Source organism: Falco punctatus (genome assembly GCF_963210335.1).
Source record: "Falco punctatus genome assembly, chromosome: 20".
In the NCBI taxonomy this organism is placed as follows: Eukaryota; Metazoa; Chordata; class Aves; order Falconiformes; family Falconidae; genus Falco; species Falco punctatus.
In genome coordinates this window covers 567,023-591,284 of record NC_137600.1, presented here as the reverse complement: position 1 = coordinate 591,284, position 24,262 = coordinate 567,023, and the positions used below count along the sequence as shown (strand labels likewise).

The 24,262-nt window shown below is 48.3% G+C and overlaps 1 protein-coding gene across 5 annotated transcripts in view; it reads right to left on the bottom strand.

The window, feature by feature from the left end:
* The window catches only part of GFPT1 (glutamine--fructose-6-phosphate transaminase 1), a 49,220-nt gene that overhangs the window by 3,979 nt on the left and 20,979 nt on the right, over positions 1-24,262 (bottom strand). For 4 of the 5 annotated variants that reach the window (XM_080370123.1, XM_080370124.1, XM_080370120.1 and 1 more), the window contains 13 exons: positions 23,460-23,521; positions 22,578-22,657; positions 18,878-18,983; positions 17,311-17,474; positions 16,607-16,702; positions 16,179-16,276; positions 14,031-14,151; positions 11,739-11,896; positions 9,746-9,860; positions 9,262-9,389; positions 8,351-8,518; positions 7,871-8,032; positions 6,373-7,232 (listed from right to left, as the gene is read on the bottom strand). In XM_080370123.1, the coding sequence (XP_080226249.1) occupies positions 7,188-7,232; positions 7,871-8,032; positions 8,351-8,518; positions 9,262-9,389; positions 9,746-9,860; positions 11,739-11,896; positions 14,031-14,151; positions 16,179-16,276; positions 16,607-16,702; positions 17,311-17,474; positions 18,878-18,983; positions 22,578-22,657; positions 23,460-23,521 (1,503 nt within the window). In that variant the 3' untranslated portion in view covers positions 6,373-7,187. Of the gene's footprint in view, positions 1-6,372; positions 7,233-7,870; positions 8,033-8,350; positions 8,519-9,261; positions 9,390-9,745; positions 9,861-11,738; positions 11,897-14,030; positions 14,152-16,178; positions 16,277-16,606; positions 16,703-17,310; positions 17,475-18,877; positions 18,984-22,577; positions 22,658-23,459; positions 23,522-24,262 lie in introns of those variants that run through there. The other variant, XM_080370121.1, reaches the window with a different exon arrangement.

Below are 24,262 nucleotides of genomic sequence, written 5' to 3'. Positions count from 1 at the left end.
TAAACGCATAGAAACAGGTCAGAAATAGCCTCGTTTGAGGCACACGGGGCAGCTTTTGGGTCAGGCTTGTAGTACTTCAGAAACCCACTTTTATGTCTGAGCTGGTGCTGGAGAGCCTGAGTGTCCAAGTGCAAGCGCCGGCTGTGCCTCCGATGGTCGGGAACGATCCTTGCCTTCTCACCGCTTTGGGAAAGGCCAGGGATGGTCTCCTGCCTATAAAGGAAACGCAGCAGGCTGTGCAGGGTGCCGTGGGCTCCTGGGTGCTGTTAGTCCTCTGAAGGGCAGGGTGGGGTGGCCTGGGGGGCAGATGTTGCACTGGGAGTTGTAGCCGAGATGGGAGGTGAAGCCGAGCCGTTGCAGCGTGCTGCTCGTTGGACCTTCCCAGCTGTAGGAGCTGGAAATGTGGCAAGACACAAGTAGGTGTAATAGCAGCAAGGAGAGGCTGGATGAGCAGCCCAGCAAAGAGGGTGTGTGGGTGGTGGGGACGGCAGCTACTCAGCAGTGGAACTGCCCAGGATGCTCCATCGAGGGGAATTTCCACCCCCATACGGCGTTTTTTAATGTTTCCCATGCAATCCCATCAGCTGCCACTCAGACTAAGGCCCTTAAATCCTCCTTGTTAATGCTCTGAACACCAAGAGGTGCTGCTGTGGCACAGCTCGGTGATGCTGTGGGGCTGGCGGGACCACCAGGATCCTGCTCAGGACCCACAAGCTCAGCAGGTCGGGCTGTCTGCCCGGTAACGGTGCGCTGCCCTCAACACGCTGCACGCTCTGCTGCGGGTCTCCGTACAAAGGAGAGGTAGTTCCTTCACTGTGTGTGAACCTTCACACCGTTGCGATGAGCGTGGCTGGCTGCTTGCTTAGGGGGGAAAAAAATAGAAAATGGCTTTTGGCACTGCCTGAGGTGGTGTGAGGAATGGTCACTCTTCCCAAACCACGGAGCGCCTGCCCTGGGCTGTGGATGGGGCTGACCTGTAGGGCTGGCTCCGCTGCCAGTCAGTGTTGGGGTGAAAGAGCATCCTGGTACCATCCCCTCCTTGTTCTCCTACGTCCAGCAAAAATGTTGCTGCATATTGTTTTCTTTCCAAACTTGTCCGTATCCAGGGGGGGTCTGGGGCAGCAGCCCCCCACAGCCCACCCTCTGGGCTGCTGCTTGCCCACTGAGCATCTTCCACTGACCTGAGAACTGGGTTTGTTGGGGGGGCAGGCGGCATTTCCCTGAGCCCGGGTGCTACCTGGGTGTTCTACGTGAGAGCGGCTGTCGTACAGGGCTACGGGGGTGCTCTGCGGGGGTGGAAAGTCAACCAGGGAGCAAGAGGAGAGCGAGGTGCTGAATAAACACCTCCCCAGGGGCTCAGCTATGCTCCGTACTCCTGCAAGTAAAGGGTGGGCGCTGCTTTATAGCAGAAAAGGTAAATAGAGGTAAAGAAACGTGCACGAAGGTGTGCAGTCTGCAGCCTGTGGCTCAGCCCTGAAGCTGTGCTGGAGCCCCACGGGCGGTGGGAGCGTGCAGGGGGTCAATGTCTGGCAGCAGGTTGCTCCAGAGGGGCCCAGGAGCGCCGTGCAGCCGGCAATCTATTGTAATTCATTCAAACCAAAAGCTTATGCCCTTCTGTAAATCTCAGCTTCTGGGAGCGCGTTTCTCTTCAGATGCCATATTGTATTAGATGAACTTCACACCGACTGAAGAGTTTCTGTGCAACGTGCCCACAGGTCCTTTGCCCCTTGTCTTGCTGCTTTCAGCCCCACTGGGATTCAAGGAAAAGTCTTTCTTGCAACTCGAGCTCGGGACCAACTTGCTGAGGACCCTGGATGCGCCCCTTTGTATTTGTCGGTGGCCCAGACGGAGAAACGAGCCAAGGAGAGCGCTGGCAGCGTCTCATAGCTACCCGTTACGGTACAGCTCTTGCTTCTCAGCGTAGTACCCGCAGTGTGGTCAAGGGCCCCGAGTGCAGGGTGTCTCGTGCCAAGGGCAGCAGAGCCCCGGAGGCGCTGCGGGAAGGTCCTGCACACAGCCGGCTTCCCGCGCCGCCCGGCTGCAGAATCCCCTGTGCCGTTAGTGTCCTGCCGCTCTGACAACGAAAGCCTGCAGCGCAGAGCATTTCGCTCAGTTTTTCTTTACAACTTTATTTCCTGATGACACAAGCTAGAACTGCCGCTTATTTTTGGCAGATCGGAGTGAGCAGAAGGGGACAGTCTTGCTCCCAACTGCTGTGTAGGGACCTTCTACTGTGATTCTAAGGACGTACGTGCATTGTTCCGAGGCAGTAAGCCTTAGAGAGCAGCCTCGTGACCTTTCAGTCCTGGTGTAGGAAAGGTATCTGTGAGAAGAGCAAGCCCACACCGCTCGCTTTATCTAGGAAAATAAAGGATTGTGTTTGATCCTTGTTCCCCTGGAGAGGTGAAGGTCCCTGGGGAAATTAATCCATGAATGGCTCCGACTGGAGGAGAGGTGGAATTTCAGACAGTCTTTTTGTCATTGCGGGTTTCGCTTACAGCGTTATCCAGGCATTTTTTCGACGTGAACAATCTCCAAGCCCCCAGCTGCTGTCTCACAAGAATGTGCACTTAACTGCAATATCACAGCATCGGTGCCGTAGTCCCGGGCTTGCACCCCAGCCCGTCTGCGTTACCCAAACAGGTTTCTTTCTTGAAAAAGAAACGTCGAGTTCCAGAAGTTGAGGAACCCATGTAATAGCCACTAAGCACAGGCCACGCTGACTGCAATTTTGTCTCACCTAGCGATAGTTAAATGAGAATTAAGGTACAGGCGGTAATCCCGACTGCTCCACCCTGGGGGTACTTTATGGGCTTTCCTCTGAAAGGGAATTTGGAGTGTGTTCTCTATCTCACACACAAAAAGAGAAAAAAGCCTGGGCGGTTGGGAGGGAGGCGAGTTAAGCCCTGTGTCTTCCTGCTTTGTACGTCCTGCCCTGAACTTTCATGGGCGTTACCTATTTTTAAATAGATTTAACTAAAGACCAGTAATTCCGTTTGTTTAATGTAGGGCACTTGATTTTATTCAAAGGGTGAGATACAAAAAGTAAGCAAAAGGACAAAACCCAAATAGTAAAACACTACAGACAAAAGAAAGACATCTTCTGCATACAGCACACAACAGGAAACAAGATACAGACTGGTCCCCACCAACCAAGCCAGCTGGGTATGTACAGGCAGAGGCAAACGGATCTGGAAGGGAAGAAATGGTGGAATTTGCCACTTCAAATGTCTATTTACATAAACTGAATCAAAGGCAAATAGTTTTCTTTCCTTCAATTCAAACCAAACGCTTCTTTGTTTCTTCTTCTTCCTGTTTCTGATGTAGAGGAGGGACTCTGTGCTTTGAGGCAAGTTTGGTACATTCAGGTAGGATCTAAAATTAGCCACAGCTAAACACTGACGTGCTACCTCAGGTGCTGAATTTCAACGCTCCCTCCACCTGCCACGCTGCCACCAGGCACTACGAGCAGCAGCCAGAGAGGAGAGAAGCCAAACTTTGCACGGAGGTGTTGGTGTTCCTCATGCCTTCAGCTCTCTCAGGCTGCAGCTCAGCCAGACCCAGCATCTCCAGGCTGGGCTTAAGGCTCCTAACCGAGCAGGACTACGGGGCACCTCCACGAGCTCCCTCCCTCTTTGACTTGGGAACGGTCTGCGTGAAGCCCTTTCAGTACAGGGGGGTTGAGGCTTCACAAACGTGGATGTCAAGGCAGCTTTCTGCCAGACCGGCATCCCCGTGAGAGCGGGACGTGGCTACCTTCAGCTCCGAAGGGCCGTGCTGGAACGGAGATGTTGCACCTTGCAAGGAGAGGGCTGCCCAAAGACTGTTCTGGGCTCTTAACAGAACATGCACCCACACGGCACTTGCTCATCTGACAAACTCCAGGAAGATCTGTCTATAGCCTGTTCCTTCAGCACGGCGAGGAAGGAAACCCTTTCTGACAAGTCTGCCCCACATACAACTGAATTTTCTGTTGTGTGTGGAATAACCTCACTAGCGGCGTGGAATTTGTCTGAGATCTGCTGGGCAGAAACAACCTGCGGCGAGCTGGAAGTTTTCTGGTCTTTGGTAATTAACAAACTCTAAGACCTATGGGCATGTGCTTCCCTTTAAGCCTCTGCAGACATAGATGAGGAAAACAGTTACTTAAAATAAATTCTGAGAAAAGTATGCAGTAATCGGCAGCTGCTACTCCAAAGGGCAAAGGCTGTTATCTGTATTTACCTGTGGCTCAATTTTAGTGACAGGGCTACTGAATTTTTGAACACCTCAATTAGGAGGGAGGGAATTTTACTGGCTCAGTAAGCAAAACATTCATTTTGGAGAGCAGAAGACTGACTGGCTGTTAATAAATATCACAAGACATTCTAAACGTTTTCTAAGGAAAAAGAGAAACATCATCTTTTCATCGAAATGCAACACATCTAGACAAAATGAGGTAAGGAAAGCTAAGAAAAGTCCTTTATACATTCTCACTTCACATAGGCATGGCAATTAACAACAATGAGATGCTGAACAGATTCCCTACCATGCTCATCAGAGAAATTCTTCAGAGCAAGTGTGCTCCACAGCATTCTTTGATATCAAGCATTACAATGTCCGACAGCCCAGTTGCAAGTAGCGGCTAAACCTCTGTTTTGGCAGGCAGAGTTTTATACACGTCAGGCGGTTTGCTGGCGACTCGCAGAATGCGGGGGGTGAGTACTACCTTACTGCTGACCATGAAGAATCTGTCACGAGTCTTAATGCCTTAAGTTACAAAGAATAAGGATTCGTCTATCACGGCACAAAACAAATAGCTCGGCAATATCTGTACAGTTACACCCAACGTGAGAGCGTCAGACTTACACCTCTAACAGGCTCCTGTTCTTTGGTCCTCTTTGTATACAACGTACTTTCATAAATATTTAACAGCCTGCATTATCGAACTCTTACTGAATAGCGACTTGTATTTCAACAAGGATGTCTACTATCCTGTTTGCTCGGAGACTTGGTAAGCTAGCGGACAATCATCTGTACAGGGCTAGATAAAAGCAATGCTTGCTGCTTTTCTTCTGAGCAGAATAGGAGAAAAAGCTCTCAAAATAATTCTCTTGCAGGCTACTTTCACACGAGCTCCCATGCTGACGAGAGCACAGGATGTGATACTGCAAGTCCTCGTGTCCTTGTGCTGGGGGGAAACTGCCTCAGCTCCAGTTCCCCACGTGAAAGGTTTGCACGGTTTCTCTTAAGCCAGCTCAGTGGGGGAAAGAGGAGGAGGAGGAAGAGGAGGAACAACAACAACTGTCTTCAAAGCATTAGCACTGAACATGCGTTGTTTTTTCCTTAAGGACAAGCATCACCTTCAGATGAAGCATGGAAGTCTACTGGTCACGTTTAGGCAGAGGCACGTAACTGTTAGGAGTCAGTGTCTCATAAGCGAGTGCTGTATAAATAAAACGCACTATTTGCTGCTTTGTTCTCAAACAGACACTGGCAGCACAATGTGGTCTTAAATTAATAGTCTGAATACAGTGCTAATTAATACACACCTATCTGGTTTGAGCAGCTGTCTGTCTCCAGGCACGCAGCATTTCATCCCCATAGTAAAACTACGCCTTGAGCTGATACCGAATTGAGTCGCTGCCCGTTCACACAAAGCAGAGCTGCCCCAGCCGCTGGGAACCCTCGGGCTCAGCAGCCACCTCCCGCTGTCCGAGCCACCGGGATTGCTGCTGCGAGCCACCGGGATGGCCGCTGCTCTGCGCCCGTGGTCCTGCGCAGGGAGGACGAGGCTCGGCAGGCAGCCCCCACACCAGCACGGGGCAAGCATCGCTTTACACCTCGGGGTGGGTTTTTCTTTTGATGGTGCGTGTGTAAAGCGAATTCAAAACCCATCAAGCTGGTAGGAAATTCACCTTTTTGCATTAGGAAATACATAGCCAACTGCCCGTTAACGGCTTTGAAACAGTCAGCGTTAAGTCTTGAAGGTGCATGTTCTGTGTAACTTCTGGTTCTCTGCAAGCCTGCTACAAAACTATTACCAAGGTATCTATTTCTGTTGCGGCTGTCATCTTTTTTTGTCCCCTCCAATTTTAAACCGGCTGGATTTGACACGAGTCACACATGAACTGCTCCTAAATAAACCAGCACCCTCGCTTCCACTAAGGGGCTTTGGCTAACACAGCAAGCCTCGGAAAGGGAGCTCTGGGGCCGTCTCTCTGCCAGGGAGGTGCAAGGTAGGAACTTTCTTCTGTGCATTCAGACTAGTAAGTGACCTGCAGCAGCATAAAGCTGGTTCCCTAGGGTGTGTTCATAGTACCACAGTGCTCAGTTCAAGGGGAAAAAAAATCCTCAACACAGGAAGGCTTCTACTTTTAAAAAAAAAAAAACAAAAAAAAAAAAAACCACAACACCAACAATAAAACACCAGCACCAACGAAGCACTGCCCATATTCCTCTTTTCCCCCACTTTGGTAAGCATCCGTCCCGAGTCAGCCACTGCTTCCATTTACACTCGAAGGCGCGAGTTCCACTGTCTTCACGGGCACAACTACAGGCATACACTGGCGTTACACAGCGCGCTGTGGCCCACCGAGTCTACGAGATTGTCACTTGCTGGGTATTTGGCATAGATAAAATCCTTCTGAAGCAACATTAATTTTCTCAGCACATTTACCACGTGCCTAAAATTTAGGAGGTTGTGACAGGTCAGTTGAATTCCCTTTTGTACATGAGGCAGAAATTTACCCCAAATGCTTGTTTACTAAAATAATATCTGCACAAGCATGGCGGTAACAGCTCTTGTTCCAGTTGCATGTTCTAGTGTCCTGCTTCACTGCCTGAGAGCATGACAGGTCATTCATTCAATGGGTTCTCATCAACAATTGGAATGAGCCACACTGGATAAGAAACAATGACATTATCTGAAAGTGGAGGGCCCCTTACCTAGAAGACTCAGTAATCCTTAAAGAAAACCATTTAACATCTTTCATGGAGGTCTATTGTTCAAAAAACCCCAAAGCTATTGGCATAGCATGTGGAATCAATTTGACAATCACTAATGTAATGGAATTACGGTGATCTTATACACAAACAATGATTTACCAAAATAAGATTTACCTAGGGGACTTTAAAATCAAGTTATTTTGGTACCAAAAAAAGTCTTTCATTTATTTCCCCTTTGCCCCTATGATTCAGATGATCTTTCACTCTACAGTTACGGACTTGGCCAGATTTCTTGGAAAATCAACCTGCAGAGAGGGAGGAGAAAGAACATGCTTGTGAGTATTTACACACTTTCTTTGTTTGTGTATAACTTTGTCATGTGTGGAACGTTCGTTCTGCGTTTAAACTGAAAGTGACCGAACATATTTTCACGTTAACTTAGGGCAACCGGTGCAGAAAATGTCCATAAACCTAACCGCTACGACTCCTCTGTCGAGAAGCGAGTTAGTCCTTTTAGTCTGCGCTGTTACAGTGCTCAAAGGATAAAAAGTCACTGTGATAAACGGCAGAGGCCAGTGTCTGTATTAAGATCAAATGCCTAACGCCAACAGACTCTGTTTCTTTGTCAAACATCCTTCTGCGGATTGTTACCTTCCTCTTAGCTTCCTACCAGCCGCCCAGAAACTGTGCGCTCATGCCAGAAAACAGACATGTGTCCAAACCCAAACCGCGCGAGACTCTGCCAGGTGTACTAGACCGCCTTCCAGTTTTGTTCAAGCTTCTGTCACGGCCAGCTCTGCCATTTAACTGGGCGTTCCACTAGCTCCAGCAGCTCCACAGACAAACCCAGAGTCTCCCAACAGCACCCAACGCATCTCCTCCAGACCTGCGGGCAGCGAGCGCGAGCGCAGAAGGGAAGGCAGGGAAGGCAGGCGGTACTTACATCGTATCCTCGGAGCACCGCGAGGTGGAAAGCCAGAAGCTGAAGTGGGATAACGCTCAGGATCCCCTGCAGACAGTCCACTGAATGGGGAACTTTGATCGTTCTTTTATTGTTTTTAATTGTCTCGATGTCTTCCTTATCACAAATCACAACAGGTCGCCCCTGCAACAAAGGGAAACGTTGAAGAAAACCAGGTCGGGAAGATCCTTCTCTCACTTCCAGTCATGAGCATCAGTAAGAACTTTTTACCGAGTTTAGAATAAAAACAGCTGGGCATCCCTGTAGCATATTTTAAGGGGCAAACAAACCACACTGGGTCTCTGCAACCTGCTGCAAAAATTCCGCTTGAAATGCCCAGAACATTTACTGAATTCACGTTTTAGGCAGTGACAATAAAGCAACCAGTTTGGGTGGCCTGTAAAGTGCTTGTGTATTAAAAGCAACGTTTCTGATGCGCTGTAAACTTTTACAGGTACTTACCTGCCGTGCAATGACCTGCTGGAGGGCGTTCTGGCACTTGGCGTACGTGTGGTCTCTCATGATGATCATGATAACAGGCATGAGTTTGTCCACCAACGCGAGAGGACCATGCTTCAGCTCACCTGCCAATATCCCTTCAGAGTGCATGTAGGTAATTTCTTTGATTTTCTAGATAGGGAAAAAAAAAAAAAAATAATCATTCATCAAGCTCCGGGCAGTACTGTCTGGAGTTTTTTTAACAATCGCTGTGGCTTCTCCCACTTTCTTTGAAAGCGTGTTCTGGCTCTCCTCAGACCCGACGTGCAGACACGCCAGCCTGAAAACCCGGAACAAAGTAGCGCATCTGGGCTGAGCCGCTTGCAAGCCATCACCGCTTACAGCTCTAACACCAATCCCACCACGGGCCATATGATTTGTGCCGGCCAACGTATCTGTCATCACAGCCTCGAACTGGGCAGGCAAAAGCGAAAAGCTGCGTTTGCATGTCAGTGGGCGACAGCTCTTAAAACAACAGGAATCTCCTCAAACGTAAGAACTGCAATATATGGTTTTAGGAAGTACGTGCTCAGTTTTGGATGCTCAGCATGCCTGGAAATGCCACCCCAACAGTTCAAAGAACGGATTTTATTAGGGTGCCCAGTCTGTCACAGTAAAGCATTCCCGATGTGAATGCAGAAGGCACACCCTTTCAGCCCACGGTAGCCTGTGGCTGTTGTGTGACGGTATCTTTACGTGGCCACCTCAGTGGCATCACGGCGAGTTTTAGCTCTCTGACCCCATACGTCAGCCAACATGCCATAACCGTTAGCTGCTTTTACAACAACTTGTAGCCAGTGTTGTTTCCTGCGCGGAAATCTGAAGTCCATAGCTAAGTGTGCTTGAACCAGCTTTAAACAAAAGAAATCTCTTACCAAAGCTCCCTCAAGACATGTGGCATAATGGTAGCCACGTCCCATGATGAGAACAGACTTCTGATGGTACAGCTCTGTGGCTAGCTTCTGGATCTCATCATCCATACTCAGCACTTCCTTAATTAAGTCTAGAAGGAAAGAGAAGAATTCATTGTGTGTGCTTATACGCCTGTGCCTCTCAAACTATACACGCTGTTTATACTTCATACACGCAGACAGCAGTGATTTGCATAATAAACACTGGACTCCGTGTTATAATAGTCCGATTTCACAGTATTATTTATTATATATATTATCGCGGAAATATTCATATTATATATATGAACATATTAGAGAGGACGCAGTGGTGGAAGTTATTGCTAATTGCCACGTTGCGCGTATCTGATCCCCTCGGTCTTTCAAAGCAAGACCCAGGCACTGCTGAAGTTCATCTGTGCTACTGAGTTTCACTTTGGGAGACGCGATAAACGCGGCGGTTTCCTACCTGGCAGTCCCTTTAGACCACGCATGATTTCCTTGCGCCTCTCCTGCATCGAAATTCTGTCGTCGCACATCATCAGGGCAAACATCACCAAAGAGACAAACTGGCTGGTATAGGCCTTGCGGGGGAAGAGAGCGAGAGAACGCGCGTCATTACGACAGTAACAAAACAGTGGCCACCTACGACGTAAAATCCTTAGACCAGCTGCTGACGTTACGCTGAGCACGATACCAGACGGGGCAGCTTTCACTCCAGTTAAGTGGCAAAGACGAAGATGAAATTCGCAGGGGAAATCCCATTTGAGCAGCTCTCAGACGGAGGCGTGCAATGGGACGATCTCCTTGGCTCCTAGCGATTAAGATACAAGTAAAATGAAGTATTTCCGAGAAGCCCTGGCAACTATTAGATCCTGGTTTGTGACCATACCCGCGTCCTTCCTCGCTGCAAGTAAACGCTGAAAACACCGAAGACGGAGGGACCTGCTGAGCGGCGACGTGGGGTGGAAGCCCACCACGAACGCTGGGCCAGGACAGCCAGCTGGCAGTTGTCTGGACCCATGTAAGGAGCACAAAGGCGGCTGAAAAGGTAACTGATCCGCCACCCCCTTCTTCCAGAACAGATTCTGAACCCTTCACCTTGTAAGGCTCCGTATTTCTCTAAAAGGCCAGAGTGACACAAGTCACTGACCTCGGGGAAAAGTCACCTGCACAGGCAAATGAAATCAGTGCTCAAGTTAAGGCAATTTTATTCCCCAAAACACGTGACGCACGTTACAAAATGGTCTGTGGTCCAGCCTGGGACTGAAGTTGCTTAGAAGGAAGATGAAGGTCCATGGTATTTCTGTCCCTTCCTAAGCAACGATCAAACAAACTTTCCCGCGGCTATCTGTACTGCAGAAGATCTTAATAGCTCTGAAGGAATCTAGGAAAGCTTCAGTTCTGCTGACTAGCAGAGTTCGATATGGAATGTGATCTACTTTAATTCTGTAACCTTCAACTGCACCAAAAGAAACAGCACCCAGCGGTCACGCTACCAGCATAGAGGCTGGCTGTCCCACGCTCTCCAAACAAAGTTCTGGACAACCCTAGGGCAGAATCTTTCCAGGTTTGTATTTCATATATGCACAACTCGTGTAACTCCCCGCATCACCAGAGAGAAAATGCCATTTTTCAGTTATCTGCAAACTGTAACGTTGGCTATGTGAAAACAACCCGGGGACAAACAACTCGTTCAAGAGCTTCTTGTAAGAGACTCAAGAATTTTCCATGATCAAATTCCCCAATGAACTATTAAACTCAAATGTGGGTTTTGGCTGAATTTATGTAACAGATTGACATCATCTCGCCTCTAAATATAACTAAATCAAAGCAGATTTCACCATGCAGAAGCACTTCATCAAAACGAAATGCAGCAAAGCAAGTTATTTTATACTGTATCACACGTAGCCAGACGCATCAGCCACGGAATAATTGTTAGGTGGACATAAATACTGGCCTTCTGTAAAAGACCGTTCCCCCATTTGCTGGAAGTGTAGTTTTAATAACACACTTTCTCTAGTAAAGCAGTGCCATCAAGGGCAGTTACGTATGGTCAAAGTTCCCATAATCTTGCCCTTTAATTTCCTTTTTCATCTTGGCTTAAATGGACCCTGCACCTCAAAATAAATGATGGCAAAGGGGAGAAAATTCTTGCCTCTTAGGGGATTCTTCCCTCCGAGAACCCTTTGTATTCAATGTCTAATATTGCTTCCTTATAATATTTATTTTCAAAAGGAAAAAAAAAAACCAAACCAAAAAAACCACCCCTTTGCAAGATACAAGAAAAAGAAAGTTAAGTGTTGCTGGGCACATGGTCTCATTAACTCCACAATCATCAATAGCAACCGGTAAAAGGGGAACAGGGAGCACTCGGCAGAGGCCCCGCTGCAGCCAGCACCTGCAGGAGGAGTTTCAGTAACAATAACATCGACAGTGAAGTCCACGAACTCGTGACTCACCTTGGTACTGGCCACCCCGATCTCCGGCCCAGCATTGATGTGGACGCCACAGTCCGTCTCCCGTGATATGGAGCTGCCGACAGTGTTGGTTATTCCGACGGTTAAGGCTCCCCTCTCCTTGCAGTACCGAAGACCCATCAAAGTATCTGCTGTCTCACCTGGGAAGACAGGGATCGACAACGCTGCAGTTGAGCATCGGTTACCGCTGTCACTGCAGAAGCCGGAATTGACAATTGTAAAATTTTAAAACGTAAAATTGCAGTGGATTTCCCAAACAGAATCTTAAGAGGTTTGCATTTGCAAGTCAAAAGGAGTTAGTAGTTATTTCAGCCCCCAAATCAAAGGAGTTAGTAGTTATTTCAGTCCCGGAACACTGTGTTTTAACCCTAAAGTGAAGACAGGGAAATCTAGAAAACACAAAAGCCAAGAATAATACCTGGTTTAAGAAAAAGTTGGTATTCTGCCATGGTTTTGGTTGGGTTTTTTTGTTTTTTAAAAAAAGGCAGTTCAAGTGTATCTTTAACAAAACCCACTTTCTTCCTTTTCCTAGTTAATAAAAATTAATAAAAATTCACTTGAGGCAGGGTTAAAACTGTGTATCAGGGCTATCTGGACATAACGCAGCTGATGCGCAGAGCGGATGCCATGGCACGGTTACAGCTCGCCCCGGGAGCACTCCCACCACCCTGCTGCCCCGGGAACTCACGGAGCTGTTGGGCTGGTGGTGCTCACCAACAACCGAGAGCTTCCAAAACCTGTTGTCAAAGAGGTTACGTCTAGAACTAATTATCCCTGTTCAAAATCATTTGCACCGTGCAAACACAAGCTGGCTTTGATCCATCTTTGCTTAATGTGTTGATTCAAAACCTCTAGATGTAAAGGAAGGCGAAAAAGTTGGTTTAAACAAACACGATGGGGGAGGAGGGGGAGAAAACCTTGTGCTGAGGGTCCCTGCAGCGCCGCTCGTGAGCCGAGTGCCAGAGATGGGACTAGAAATAGAAGCTACTGCGTGTTCCACCTAGCGCTGCCGGTTTGCTTGTCCTACAGGGCACACCGCTGGAGCGCTCCTGCGTGTGTAAGGTGACAACAGAGCACAAAAAACCCCCAGGTTGGTTCGGCACACTTCTCCTTCAGGACACCAATGCATAACAACTGCTCTGCAAGCTGCGCTACTTCAGGTCGTGTAGGGTGGGAATCTACGGCTAGAAAAACAGATCTATGGGGGGGGGGGGGGGGGACGACTGGGGTTACTTGAGCTCAGTATTTACTTTGGGTTTGTATCGCCTGATGACCAAGCTCAGGTTCCAGGAAAACCTTTGTGAGCTTGCCACATCCAACCCTTCAGGGGAAAGATGCATCCCGCAGCGAGCCCTCAGCCACGCTCCCCGCCAGACTGGGACAGCACAGCTTCCAAGGGGAAGCAGCAGCATCTGCATGCGTTGTCAAAAAAAAAAAAAAAACAACCACCAGGGAAAACTTGAACATGAGCCCCCTACAAAGACAGGATACTCTGAATTACTTGATACCGAGAATTAAAAATTGCTACCAAAAGAGTGTTTCAACCTATGGAGAAAAAATAACAACCGGTTTTAGTATCAAAGCTGAGTATCAGTTATGAAAGTCTACAGTGGTAAACACAACTAAGAGGGAAAAAAAAAAATACTGTGGTTTTGTATTGCAGTTGCCCTTGAAAATCTTTTGGATGTGACACATTGCTGCTTTTTCTTTTTTTAAGCTTCAGCGTGTCTTTTATCTCACATTCCATTCCAAGGTTGCTGTATTTTTTGATACTTGTAATAGTTTCATTTCTTTTATATCTATATAGCTTTGTATTTGGTATATATAGCTACAGATAGCTGGATAGATAGTTCTGCATTTGGTATATATAGCTACAGATAGCTAGATAGATATTATATATATAGCTATATAGCTCTGTATTTGGTAGAGCTTTAACTAGAGAACTAAAACTACTCAACAGAAACTATCGAGTTGCCTTTACCCAGAGCTCAGCAGCATTTTTTTTTAGTCTGTTGATTGACGGAATATTTCCTCACAGAGAAAGGAAACAAAACTACCGTTCCCATAGGTAAGACTCAGCTAAACCAAGCCCTGCACCAGCACGCAGATGGACAGGAGGAGAACCTCTCCGTTTCTCGTACGTGCGTGCCAACTCCTCCTCTCACACGTACCACACGCGATCCTACAGGCAGGCGCCAGAATTTGGCCCCGCTGTCTCTTCCCTCCCAAGCTAACGTTTACAGGGAGCAAGTGGGTGGTGAAGTGAGACCGTACCTGACTGGCTGAGGAAAAAGCAAACATCATCTCTGAAGACAGGGGTGTTTCTGTCCAAGAAGTCACTGGCTAGTTCGACCATAACAGGTAATTCAGTCAGTTCTTCCAGAACCTGACGGGTCTGGGAAAAGGAGATGACAGAAAATGACATATTGCATCACGTTGAAAAAAAACCCAAGTGTTTGGAGCACCAAAAAAACCCTTCTAGCTGCCACACACTGGAAAATATTGCTATCAAAACACCACGTAAAAATCAGTGCTGGATTATATTTTAATTACTCAGTACACCCACACTCGAGTCGCACAGCTACCCCTGTGGAAAGTGACACTGCTTTTGGCACCACAAAAAGCCCGGGAGGCCAACACCTCCCTCACACACAGACTGTTCTTAAATAAGCCTTGATTATTATATGCTGCTATGTATACATATAAATAAATATATAAACTATATAATAGGGGGTTATCCCGCTATCAGACTACAACTTGCATTGCTGAGGAACTCAGAAACCACCACCTGTATCCAGGTCAAGCCACAAACTTGTTTTGGCTAGTGGCGGGATTAACTACTAACGTTATCTTACGGAGCTAATGAACAAAGATGAGCACAAATTTTCTTTCCCGGTCCTTGCACATCAGTTAACATAGCTGCATTTTTGCAGCATTTCTGGGAGAAGCAAAAGGGCTCCTCTGTGAAGCTGCAGAGTACTTTTAACTGCAACATTATGGGCTGCCAAGCTAGAACCCAGAAAGGCTCCGTCCACAGCCGTCGTGCTTTAGCCAGACCCTGACCAGAGAGAATCCCACAAAGGCTGCACGCACAGTGAGGCACAACGCTGAACCCCCCACTGCACGGGGCAAGCGGGGCGATGTCCGAGCAGGAGCCACCTCTGTCTGCGCGAACAGCAAAGGAGGAAACCCCTTCTGGCTCATGGCAGCCCCTACACCTTGCTGCAGCATTTGCATTCTCCTCTTTCCCTGCCTCCTTCTGCACCGCCTCTTTCCCTGCCAACTCTCTTTTATGACAGAGCAGGTTTTGTTTTGTCAAGCCTTCTGTAGCAATGAAAGTCACAGGTGAGATTTTTCGTAAGAATTCAAGTTCTTCAGCTTTTACTTCCTCATGCTGTTGCTGGTGAATCAAAAGCCTGGTGCACGCAGCTTTCAAAAGGGTCTTCGTTCATCAGTGTGCACTTGTTCAACCTTAACCTGCACTCAACCCCTAACCTGCACTCAACCCCTGACCTGCACTCAACCCCTGACCTGCACTCAACCCCTGACCTGCACTCAACCCCTGACCTGCACTCAACCCCTGACCTGCACTCAACCCCTGACCTGCACTCAACCCCTGACCTGCACTCAACCCCTAACCTGCACTCAACCCCTAACCTGCACTCAACCCCTAACCTGCACTCAACCCCTAACCTGCACTCAACCCCTAACCTGCACTCAACCCCTAACCTGCACTCAACCCCTAACCTGCACTCAACCCCTAACCTGCACTCAACCCCTAACCTGCACTCAACCCCTAACCTGCACTCAACCCCTAACCTGCACTCAACCCCTAACCTGCACTCAACCCCTAACCTGCACTCAACCCCTAACCTGCACTCAACCCCTAACCTGCACTCAACCCCTAACCTGCACTCAACCCCTAACCTGCACTCAACCCCTAACCTGCACTCAACCCCTAACCTGCACTCAACCCCTAACCTGCACTCAACCCCTAACCTGCACTCAACCCCTAACCTGCACTCAACCCCTAACCTGCACTCAACCCCTAACCTGCACTCAACCCCTAACCTGCACTCAACCCCTAACCTGCACTCAACCCCTAACCTGCACTCAACCCCTAACCTGCACTCAACCCCTAACCTGCACTCAACCCCTAACCTGCACTCAACCCCTAACCTGCACTCAACCCCTAACCTGCACTCAACCCCTAACCTGCACTCAACCCCTAACCTGCACTCAACCCCTAACCTGCACTCAACCCCTAACCTGCACTCAACCCCTAACCTGCACTCAACCCCTAACCTGCACTCAACCCCTAACCTGCACTCAACCCCTAACCTGCACTCAACCCCTAACCTGCACTCAACCCCTAACCTGCACTCACACACTGTGGCTCACAGATCAAGACCGTCCACTTACCGCAACTCCAGCGTGATAACTTGTCCCACAAGCGATAAGGATTAAACGACGACACCTCTGAATCTCCTTAATGTGATCCTTCAACCCACCAAGATTTACTGTAAGCAAGATTCAGAGAGAAAAATTAAGGTGGCCAGGTAGCAGGAAAACCCTCAGCGTGACTGGCGCTAACACGCAGCATGTTACAATCTCCATCAGCCACTTTGCAAAAAAAAAAAAACAAACAACATTGCAAAAACACTGCCACAAGAAGTAATCTTGCCACCAGCACATGTAACGCTGGAAGCGCTCCCTGAGAGACACGCATGTTGTCTTCCACCAGCGTGTTTTTATCTCCCATGTCATCACCTGCTTCCTCCCCTATAACTACTGGGAATCACTACTAGGTACTGAGCTGTCAAAAATAAAGGAGGCTTAAGCTCAATTACCCGTGTAGTCATCGAAGTTGACCCTTCCTCTCATCGTATTAACAACAGATTCTGGCTGTTCAAAAATTTCCTTCTGCATAAATGAGCTGAAGTTACCTATAAAAGAAAGAAAGAAGCAAAAGATATGAGAACACGTTAAATTACCTCCTAATAATTCATATTTTTCCCCGTGTATGTAGGGAAAAGCTTGGACCAGAGTCACTAACAGGCCAGTTACCAGCCAGAAATTATTAAGCTGACGCTTCTTTCTCTGCCAAAGCATCAGCTCATCACGAGTGCTAGATTCAGGTTATTAGAACGTGTCAATGAAGGGTCAGATCCGGAATGGCGAGCCTACCAGGGATTAATCTTGGAAAAAATGGATACCTCCAAGGAGGAGGCAAAGTTCTCAGCCCCACAATCCCCTCATCATGGCCTTAGCAGCTAGAGGGAACGCTGCACTAGACGTAAGGACAAATTTTTTTCACCGTGAGAGTAATAAAGCACTGGAACAGGTGCTCAGCCAGGCTGTGGGATTCCTGTCCTTGAAGATACTCCGAACTTGATGAAACAAAGTTTGTTAACACTCTGATCTACTTGGCCCTGCTTTTAACGCAGGGATGGGACCAGATGACCTCCAGAGGTCTTCTTCAACCTGACTTATTCTGTGGCTCCAGGGAGAGGACCCTGCCCCTCTAACACAGGTGACATCCAAAAGATTTTACCCTTCATAATTTGCTGAAGTTCCATCTGCAGGGTTTGCACGGCGCGTCCAGGGTGATCGCCTGCTGTGCGTTTAATCCGGTGGATGGAAAGACGGCCATCGACCACAGCTGCTACATCATCATCTTCAAGGAAAATCACTCTGTTGGTATGCTCAATGACGGCACTATAAAAGCATACACCATTTGCCGTAAGACATCATCCTCCAGCGAAAGACGGGGCTACGGCCCTATTTAGAATCCAACATACAGCTTTCGATTCAAGAAAGTTCCTCATTTCAATGGAATTTCTTTTAAAAATCAGACGAGTGCTGTAAAGTACATTTCCACACTGCCAACAGAACTGGATTTTTTCCACCCAGCTCATTATTAATCTCAGTGCCTGCTTTAAGAAGAAACCACGAATTCCTCAGACAAAGCAGCACGTGCAGCAATGTGATCTAACCGTTAGGAGCTAGGGAGTGGAAGTCGGGAAGACGGTAATTTGCCCGAGCACGCAGGGTGCGCAGCTACAGGTGCAGATTCCCGTCTCGTTTTTGCCAGCGATAAGCCATTGTCCCTCCCTGCATCTCCTTTTCCCAGTCTGTGGAACTAGGGGCAGCTTGGCCACCTGTTAAAGTACTCCGAGATCTGCTTAGAGGCACTCTGAGAATTAGGGACTATGGAACACCTTCCCTGCCTGCGGTTTGCTTGGGGAATGTCAATATTGCAATTACCAGCGGGGTTTAAAAATCTCCGGCCAGGTTTTAGTCCGTACTCCCTCTGAGCTGAACGAGGCAAGCTGTACTGAAATACATCGGCTCCCTCTTTTCGTAGCTTTTGTTCTGACCTTGGGCAAGTCACTGAAAAGCTCTCCAAAATCAGAACGCATCGGGGTGTCCTAAAGACTCTCCAAAATGCTCTGACGAGGAGAGCTGCAGAAGTCAGCCACAGCAGTATTTTTACATTTCTGGAGCAGGTACTCGTTTCCCTACTACAGAGAGAACCAGAAGCTCTGGTAGGGCTGCTGTCGAGTTAAGTCTTCCCTCTCTCCACTGGGATTAAAATAAGCCACCTTTGATGATGAAGGAATTGCAGGCGTGCAGAGATCCCTGGAGAATCACCACAATTCTCCTGGTAATTAGCACAGGGATCCCTGGAGAATCACCACAATTCTCCTGGTAATTAGCACAGGGATCCCTGGAGAATCACCACAATTCTCCTGGTAATTAGCACAGGGATCCCTGGAGAATCACCACAATTCTCCCGAAAACGAGCATCTGTCCTGTTAATTTAGGTCAGTACTCTCTCAGGTTTCCCATCACACACCTTGGAAATCTTTACCGACCTGAAGAAGGATACCACCACTATTCCAAAGTGCTCGTTGGTTTCTTTAACAAACTCTCACCTAAACCCACCTTCGTCTCTTTCAGGGCTGCACACGGTAATTAGTGCATGTTTGTGAAGCAATGGCCACACAGACATCATTTACTTTATTCATAAAGAAACCAGAGCCCCCCCAGCTCGCCTTGGCCTCAGCTTTAAACAGCACATTTTTTGTATACGCTAAAAAGATCCCGGACAACGTTACCTAGCATCTGAAGCAAAGTAGTACTCCACAGCTTTCTCCTCGACGGGGAACAGGCAGGTGGTACTGTCCACACGCGACAGGCTGCAGCTCCCCTTCTTGTCCTTACCTAGGGGACAGCAGGATCAGGCGCGGCGGCCGCGATGCCCCAGCCAGAGCAACCCCGGCGCGGTACCAACACGAAGCATCACTGTCACCACCGCGAGCGGTTACAGCAGATTGAAACGGCGCCGGTGGGGGAGGGCAGCCCTCGTACGACTGTACCCTTCCTCAGTTTGCTTGCAAGGGTCTCGTGTGCTTCTTAACGAGGTCGGGAAGCGCAACGTTAGCGCACGACAGTTGAGTTCGAACACAACATTCAGTAAAATTCAAATGAAAAGTTTAGATGTGGCTCCACTAGGAGAAGAGAATTCAAGCTGCTTTACGAGCGGTCACATTTACCAGGTTTTCCCAGTTGAATCTGCCCTCTTTATCATTTTAATTCGCTCCTGTTTCACTAACTTCCCCGAGGCTCTGCGAAATCGAGCAGGATTGCTCTTTCTCTGTCAGTTCTTCTCAGCAGTGGGGAAATTCTTTCAGAGCTGCCACCTGCGCACCACACTGTCCCACTGCGCACTGGCAGATGTAACCCAAACCTGGTTTTGTCTGGCTGAGCTAATGGGTTCAGGCAGAGACCAGGAAACCCACGATTAAGTACTCGGCGTTGTTCCTGAGCTATCGAGTACAACCACCTTGTTCTGATCCAAAAATTGCACAGCTGGTAAACTGCTGCGAGTATCACGCTACTACCAGGGAAGGATCTAGGGGTACCGAAGGACACCGGAATAAGAGTTGACTTCTGAAAAACTTGTACTAAGCCTTTTTAAAAGTTCAACGTTTCACCAGGGATCCTTTCTGAAGTATTCTGGCAATTCCCAATTCTCTCTGATCCTCCCCCTCCTCTTTAACTGCAGAAAATCCTTCTCGGTGGCGCAGCTCATCAGGAATGCAGATGAGGACCACAACACCTACTGCTCAGCGCTGACCGCGCACAAAATTATTTGCCCGTCACCGTGCACAGTATGGTACGGGGTGGGGGTGGATTAATCAGTTTATCTAGCACAATGTGCTTACTGCTGAAGAATACCAACTTGAAGTTCCTCTGTTATATATTTATTCTATAAGCTCTGATGTTGGGTTTCACCCACTGGATACCAGTCTGACGCAGTGATGTAAGCAGAGCTCAGGATGTTTAGATTTACGCTTCTGTAAATGAAAACGCGAAGAAAAATTACTGCTTTCATGTTGATACTCAATAAGAAGGTTCTACTCAGCCAACAATTTAGAGCCCTCCAGTTACTGAGTCAGCAAATGAGGAAAACAGCTCCCGTGTTGTTGAGCTGAGACAGGACAGACGGATTTGTTGTTGAGAAAGGACAGAGCAAAGGTGTTAGTGGCCGTTCTCCAACGGAAGCACCCACACTTGATCAAAACACGCAAATTTTGTTTCTCAGAACAGAACATTTCCCTGCATTGACTTTACTATGTTGCATTGCTTTCCTATGTTACAGATTCTACACCGAGCTGCGACTGGAACGTGTGTGTGCTGTGCACAGACACATGCACTATATATATATATACACACATATATATATATATAAAATCTCTTACCAAGGAGTGGTCAAAGAGTTACAGTGAGTATGATCAGCCCGTTGTGGCTGTTACGTTATCTATGCATTTGTCCAGAGACTGGCCATTTATCTCTAGATAAACTGGATTGTTGCTCTACAGCACCTACCAGCCAAATACTGGCATTTAGAGGCAACACAGAAGTAATCTTTTAATCTTTTCCCTTCTAAATCAAAGAATGGAAACATCACAGAGAATTAACAGGTGGAGGAAAAAGCGGGCAGGGGGTGTGAATTTTTCAGGAAGGGCTTAGTGGCCGTGACAGCCGAGGGGCTGCGGTTCTTAAAGCCGCTGGGAATTAAGGTTAACCTGACGCCAGAATCTGACTCTAAATACTTCACACTGACTTAAGAGAGGGAACGTTTGGTAAAAAGAAACAAGACCTCGCCTAATGTTTGGATTCAGGCAAACCAGCTCCTGAGAGAGAACAAACACAGTTCGTCTTTCAACAGAGTGAGGTTCGTTTCTCCCCCAGCGCAAGAGCCCCAGGCCACTGTCTGCTGAGGGTGGAATCCCATTTATTTACAGCAGCCAAGAATCGGGTCCTTTCCTCTTACAGAAAAGCACTCTGCTACTTTAGGTGTGAGCTCAGCTCATCACATCACATATGACAGGTTAGCCTTTAAAAAAAGTAAGTACTTAATGTGAATTAAAAGTGGTTCACCCAGATGAACGAACAAAGGGGATGAAGTTCCAGCTTCAGGTCAACCTTACTGCTTCTGCCAGAAGCTGCAATTCAGATTCACACTACGATCAGGAGGGAGGACGTGCCTCTTCGACAATCTGAACGCCAGAAGGGATTTTGGAGAATATTTGCACTAGCAGCCTCCCATCTAAATGGGATGGGTGGACTGACGGGTGGATTTTCCTGTGTGTTGCTCATGGGGTTTCTGATCAAGAAGTAATTTCGATTGTCCCACTTGTTTCCCTACACTACACAGAAAGCAATAACCACGTACTAAAGAGACAATGCATATTTGTCTCATTGAGGATTCCTTTCCTAAGGAACTGGAGGATTTGTCTGAAATTTCAAGTATTAAGATTTTTCTCCGGTAGGCACATTCCTCCATTTTTATGGATATTCCATCAAAAGAATGATCCACAGATTGTACAGCTGAAGGTGTAATTGGAAAAAAAACTCACCAAACTTCAGATAATCGGGGGGCAGGAAAAGCATTACATACATACATTCAGGATTACTGCTAATTATCGACCACCACCCAAGTGTAAACACAGACAAAGCTCACTGGGACTGGTTCTCCACGGTGCACTGCGGCAAGCTATCGTTAGCAACACCAGTTGCAAGTAGTAAGACGCAGCGTGACAGTAAGTCCCTTCGGTCGCTGCAGTGCTTAGAGAACTAGTCCAGTGCCCAGTAACCCAACGGGGTCAGACTCCTCTGACAAGGGTGAATTACGGGATAACTCTCGGCCACTTCTCATTTGCAAGGGTGCAACTATGTGCCTACAGTGGTAAAACACACGTGTGAAAGATGGATGGACAACACCAATACAGATTGCCACACGAAGGGGAACAGCATTCTGCTTCTTACAAATTATGGTGGGGGGCAGGAGAAAGGTTTGAGAGAGGGGAAAGCCCACAGCCTGCAAAGCATTCGTCATTTTTGTCCTTGAAAACAAACAGGTCCATAAACACCAATATGCCACCCACAAAATATGAACTGATATATCTAAGTTTAACCATACCGTTAACTTTACTACACTGAACTATTCTATTTCGTTCTATTTCGTTCTACTCTACTGCATTAAGATGCGTTTTCCTTGCAACCACCGGACATTACGGCTTTGATTATAAAACTAGAGGCTAACTTGAGCTACGTGGTGGTACAGCACGTGCTTAAAAACTTACTTAAAAAAAAATAGAATCTCTTTCTTATAACGGTTTAATTTACAGATGAAAGTTTAAAAGTGGAATATGTATTCCAAAGCGTGCAACTGTGAAACTCCACGCTTGTACGGGGGTCCCTGCGCGAATGGAACGTGGTTCCTACGGGGAAGGGGGTGCACACACTCACCCGTCCGGTAGAGTATTGGGATGTGGTCGGTGGAGAGCTTGTGCTCGCTGCGTACTCCTATGAGCAGGGGGCTGCCTCGCCTGCAAGAAGACACCGAGTTACAGCCCTCAGCACCCAAAGATTCATCACCTTGACACCCGACCTGAAAGGACTGTTGTTCTCCAGCACAGCAATGGAACCGAACTTTAAAACAAACCCAAAAGCGAGCTCCTCCCAGAGAAGTTGTTGGTGCTGCAAACACAGGAGGCCTCAAGATAGAGCGGACTAATCTCTGAATAAACACAACACAAGGACATGAGGAATCTGGCTCAAGCTTAGCCAAAACTCTGCAGGAGTAACTGCAGGCCCACAGCCACCTGAACCAGGAACGTGCTGGCTGTTGCTCGCCGTACGTATCCGCAAACGGCTGTTGGCACCGAAACTCAGAACCTGTTTTAGGCACAACATGGTCAAACCGACCCGACTGATGCTGACGTTTAACAGCGGGGCAGACCTGAGCACCAGGCTGGCCCCGCAGAGGACTTGTCCGAACGCTGCCACATGCAAAGGAAAAGATAAAACCATCTCCTTTCAAATCTCTCACAACTGGAGTCTAAAAAACAACAACAACAACAAAAAAAAAAAAACCCAAAAAACCCAAGCAAACAGCTGTTCCAGAGCAGTTGGGGTACGGGTGGTCAGCAAGAAATTTTCAACACATTGCTGAGAATGTTTTTGTTATGATAAATAAGAAAGGAGAGAAAGGAAACGGAAAGCAACAGCCACCCTCACAGCATGATGAGAATAACCTCTACTCCACTGCCTTCTAACTTGGAGGGATAAAAAAAAACAAAAAGCACATCCCGTGCCACAAAAAACGTTCTTCCCAACAGCAACGCTTACCTGGTACCAACGGCTTGCCCAGGGTAATGAACACTTTTGAATACGAGGGCAAAAGCACCTTCCTGGAAGAAAGGAAACACAAACTGGTTATCCCTTTGCCTGCAGCCTGGGCCACCACGCCGGGATTCCCAGCACAGAAACTGCACCCCCGTTTCTGCAAACAGGCAAGAGAGACCGAACAGGGAGCTTCACAGCCGCCTCTTCACAACCGCCAGGCGCGGGGGGCTCATTCTGGCAGGCTGTGTGTCCCCCCGAGCCCGGGCAGCTCCTCCTCATCCACGAAACGAGCCTTCTCAACTCCCGCCCGCTGCCCTGGGGCAGCACGGCCGCTCGTGCGAGGGTCCCGCGTCAGTTCATGGTGCGGCGAGGGGACGGGCGACGGCAGAGCGTTGGGATAAAGCGGCGCCAAAGCGCTGGGGCGTCTGCTGAGGTGTGGTGCCACCGAGCGCTCTGCGGAGCCGTGGCAGCCCGCCCGCAACACGGGTTCTTGGTCTGCTGCTAGCACTGCTCCCGCCGGGCCCAGCACTGGAAAACCCTCCCGGAGAGGGCACCGGGAGGGGGCAAGCTGCAGCTGGGCGGGGGTCCTGCGCAGGGCAGCTCCCACAAGAGGCCAGCATCTCCTCCCGATGCAGCTGCGGGAAGAGCCGAGGAACTTACTCCCACTGTCCCCCCAGCCCTGCCACCCCCCACTCACCACCCCGCGCCCCAGGAGGGGCTGCCTCGGGGGGCTGCTGGGCCCCCGCATTTCGACATTTTTCACGTGAGTGTTGACTAATATTAAAGAAAACCGAATATAGGTCTGA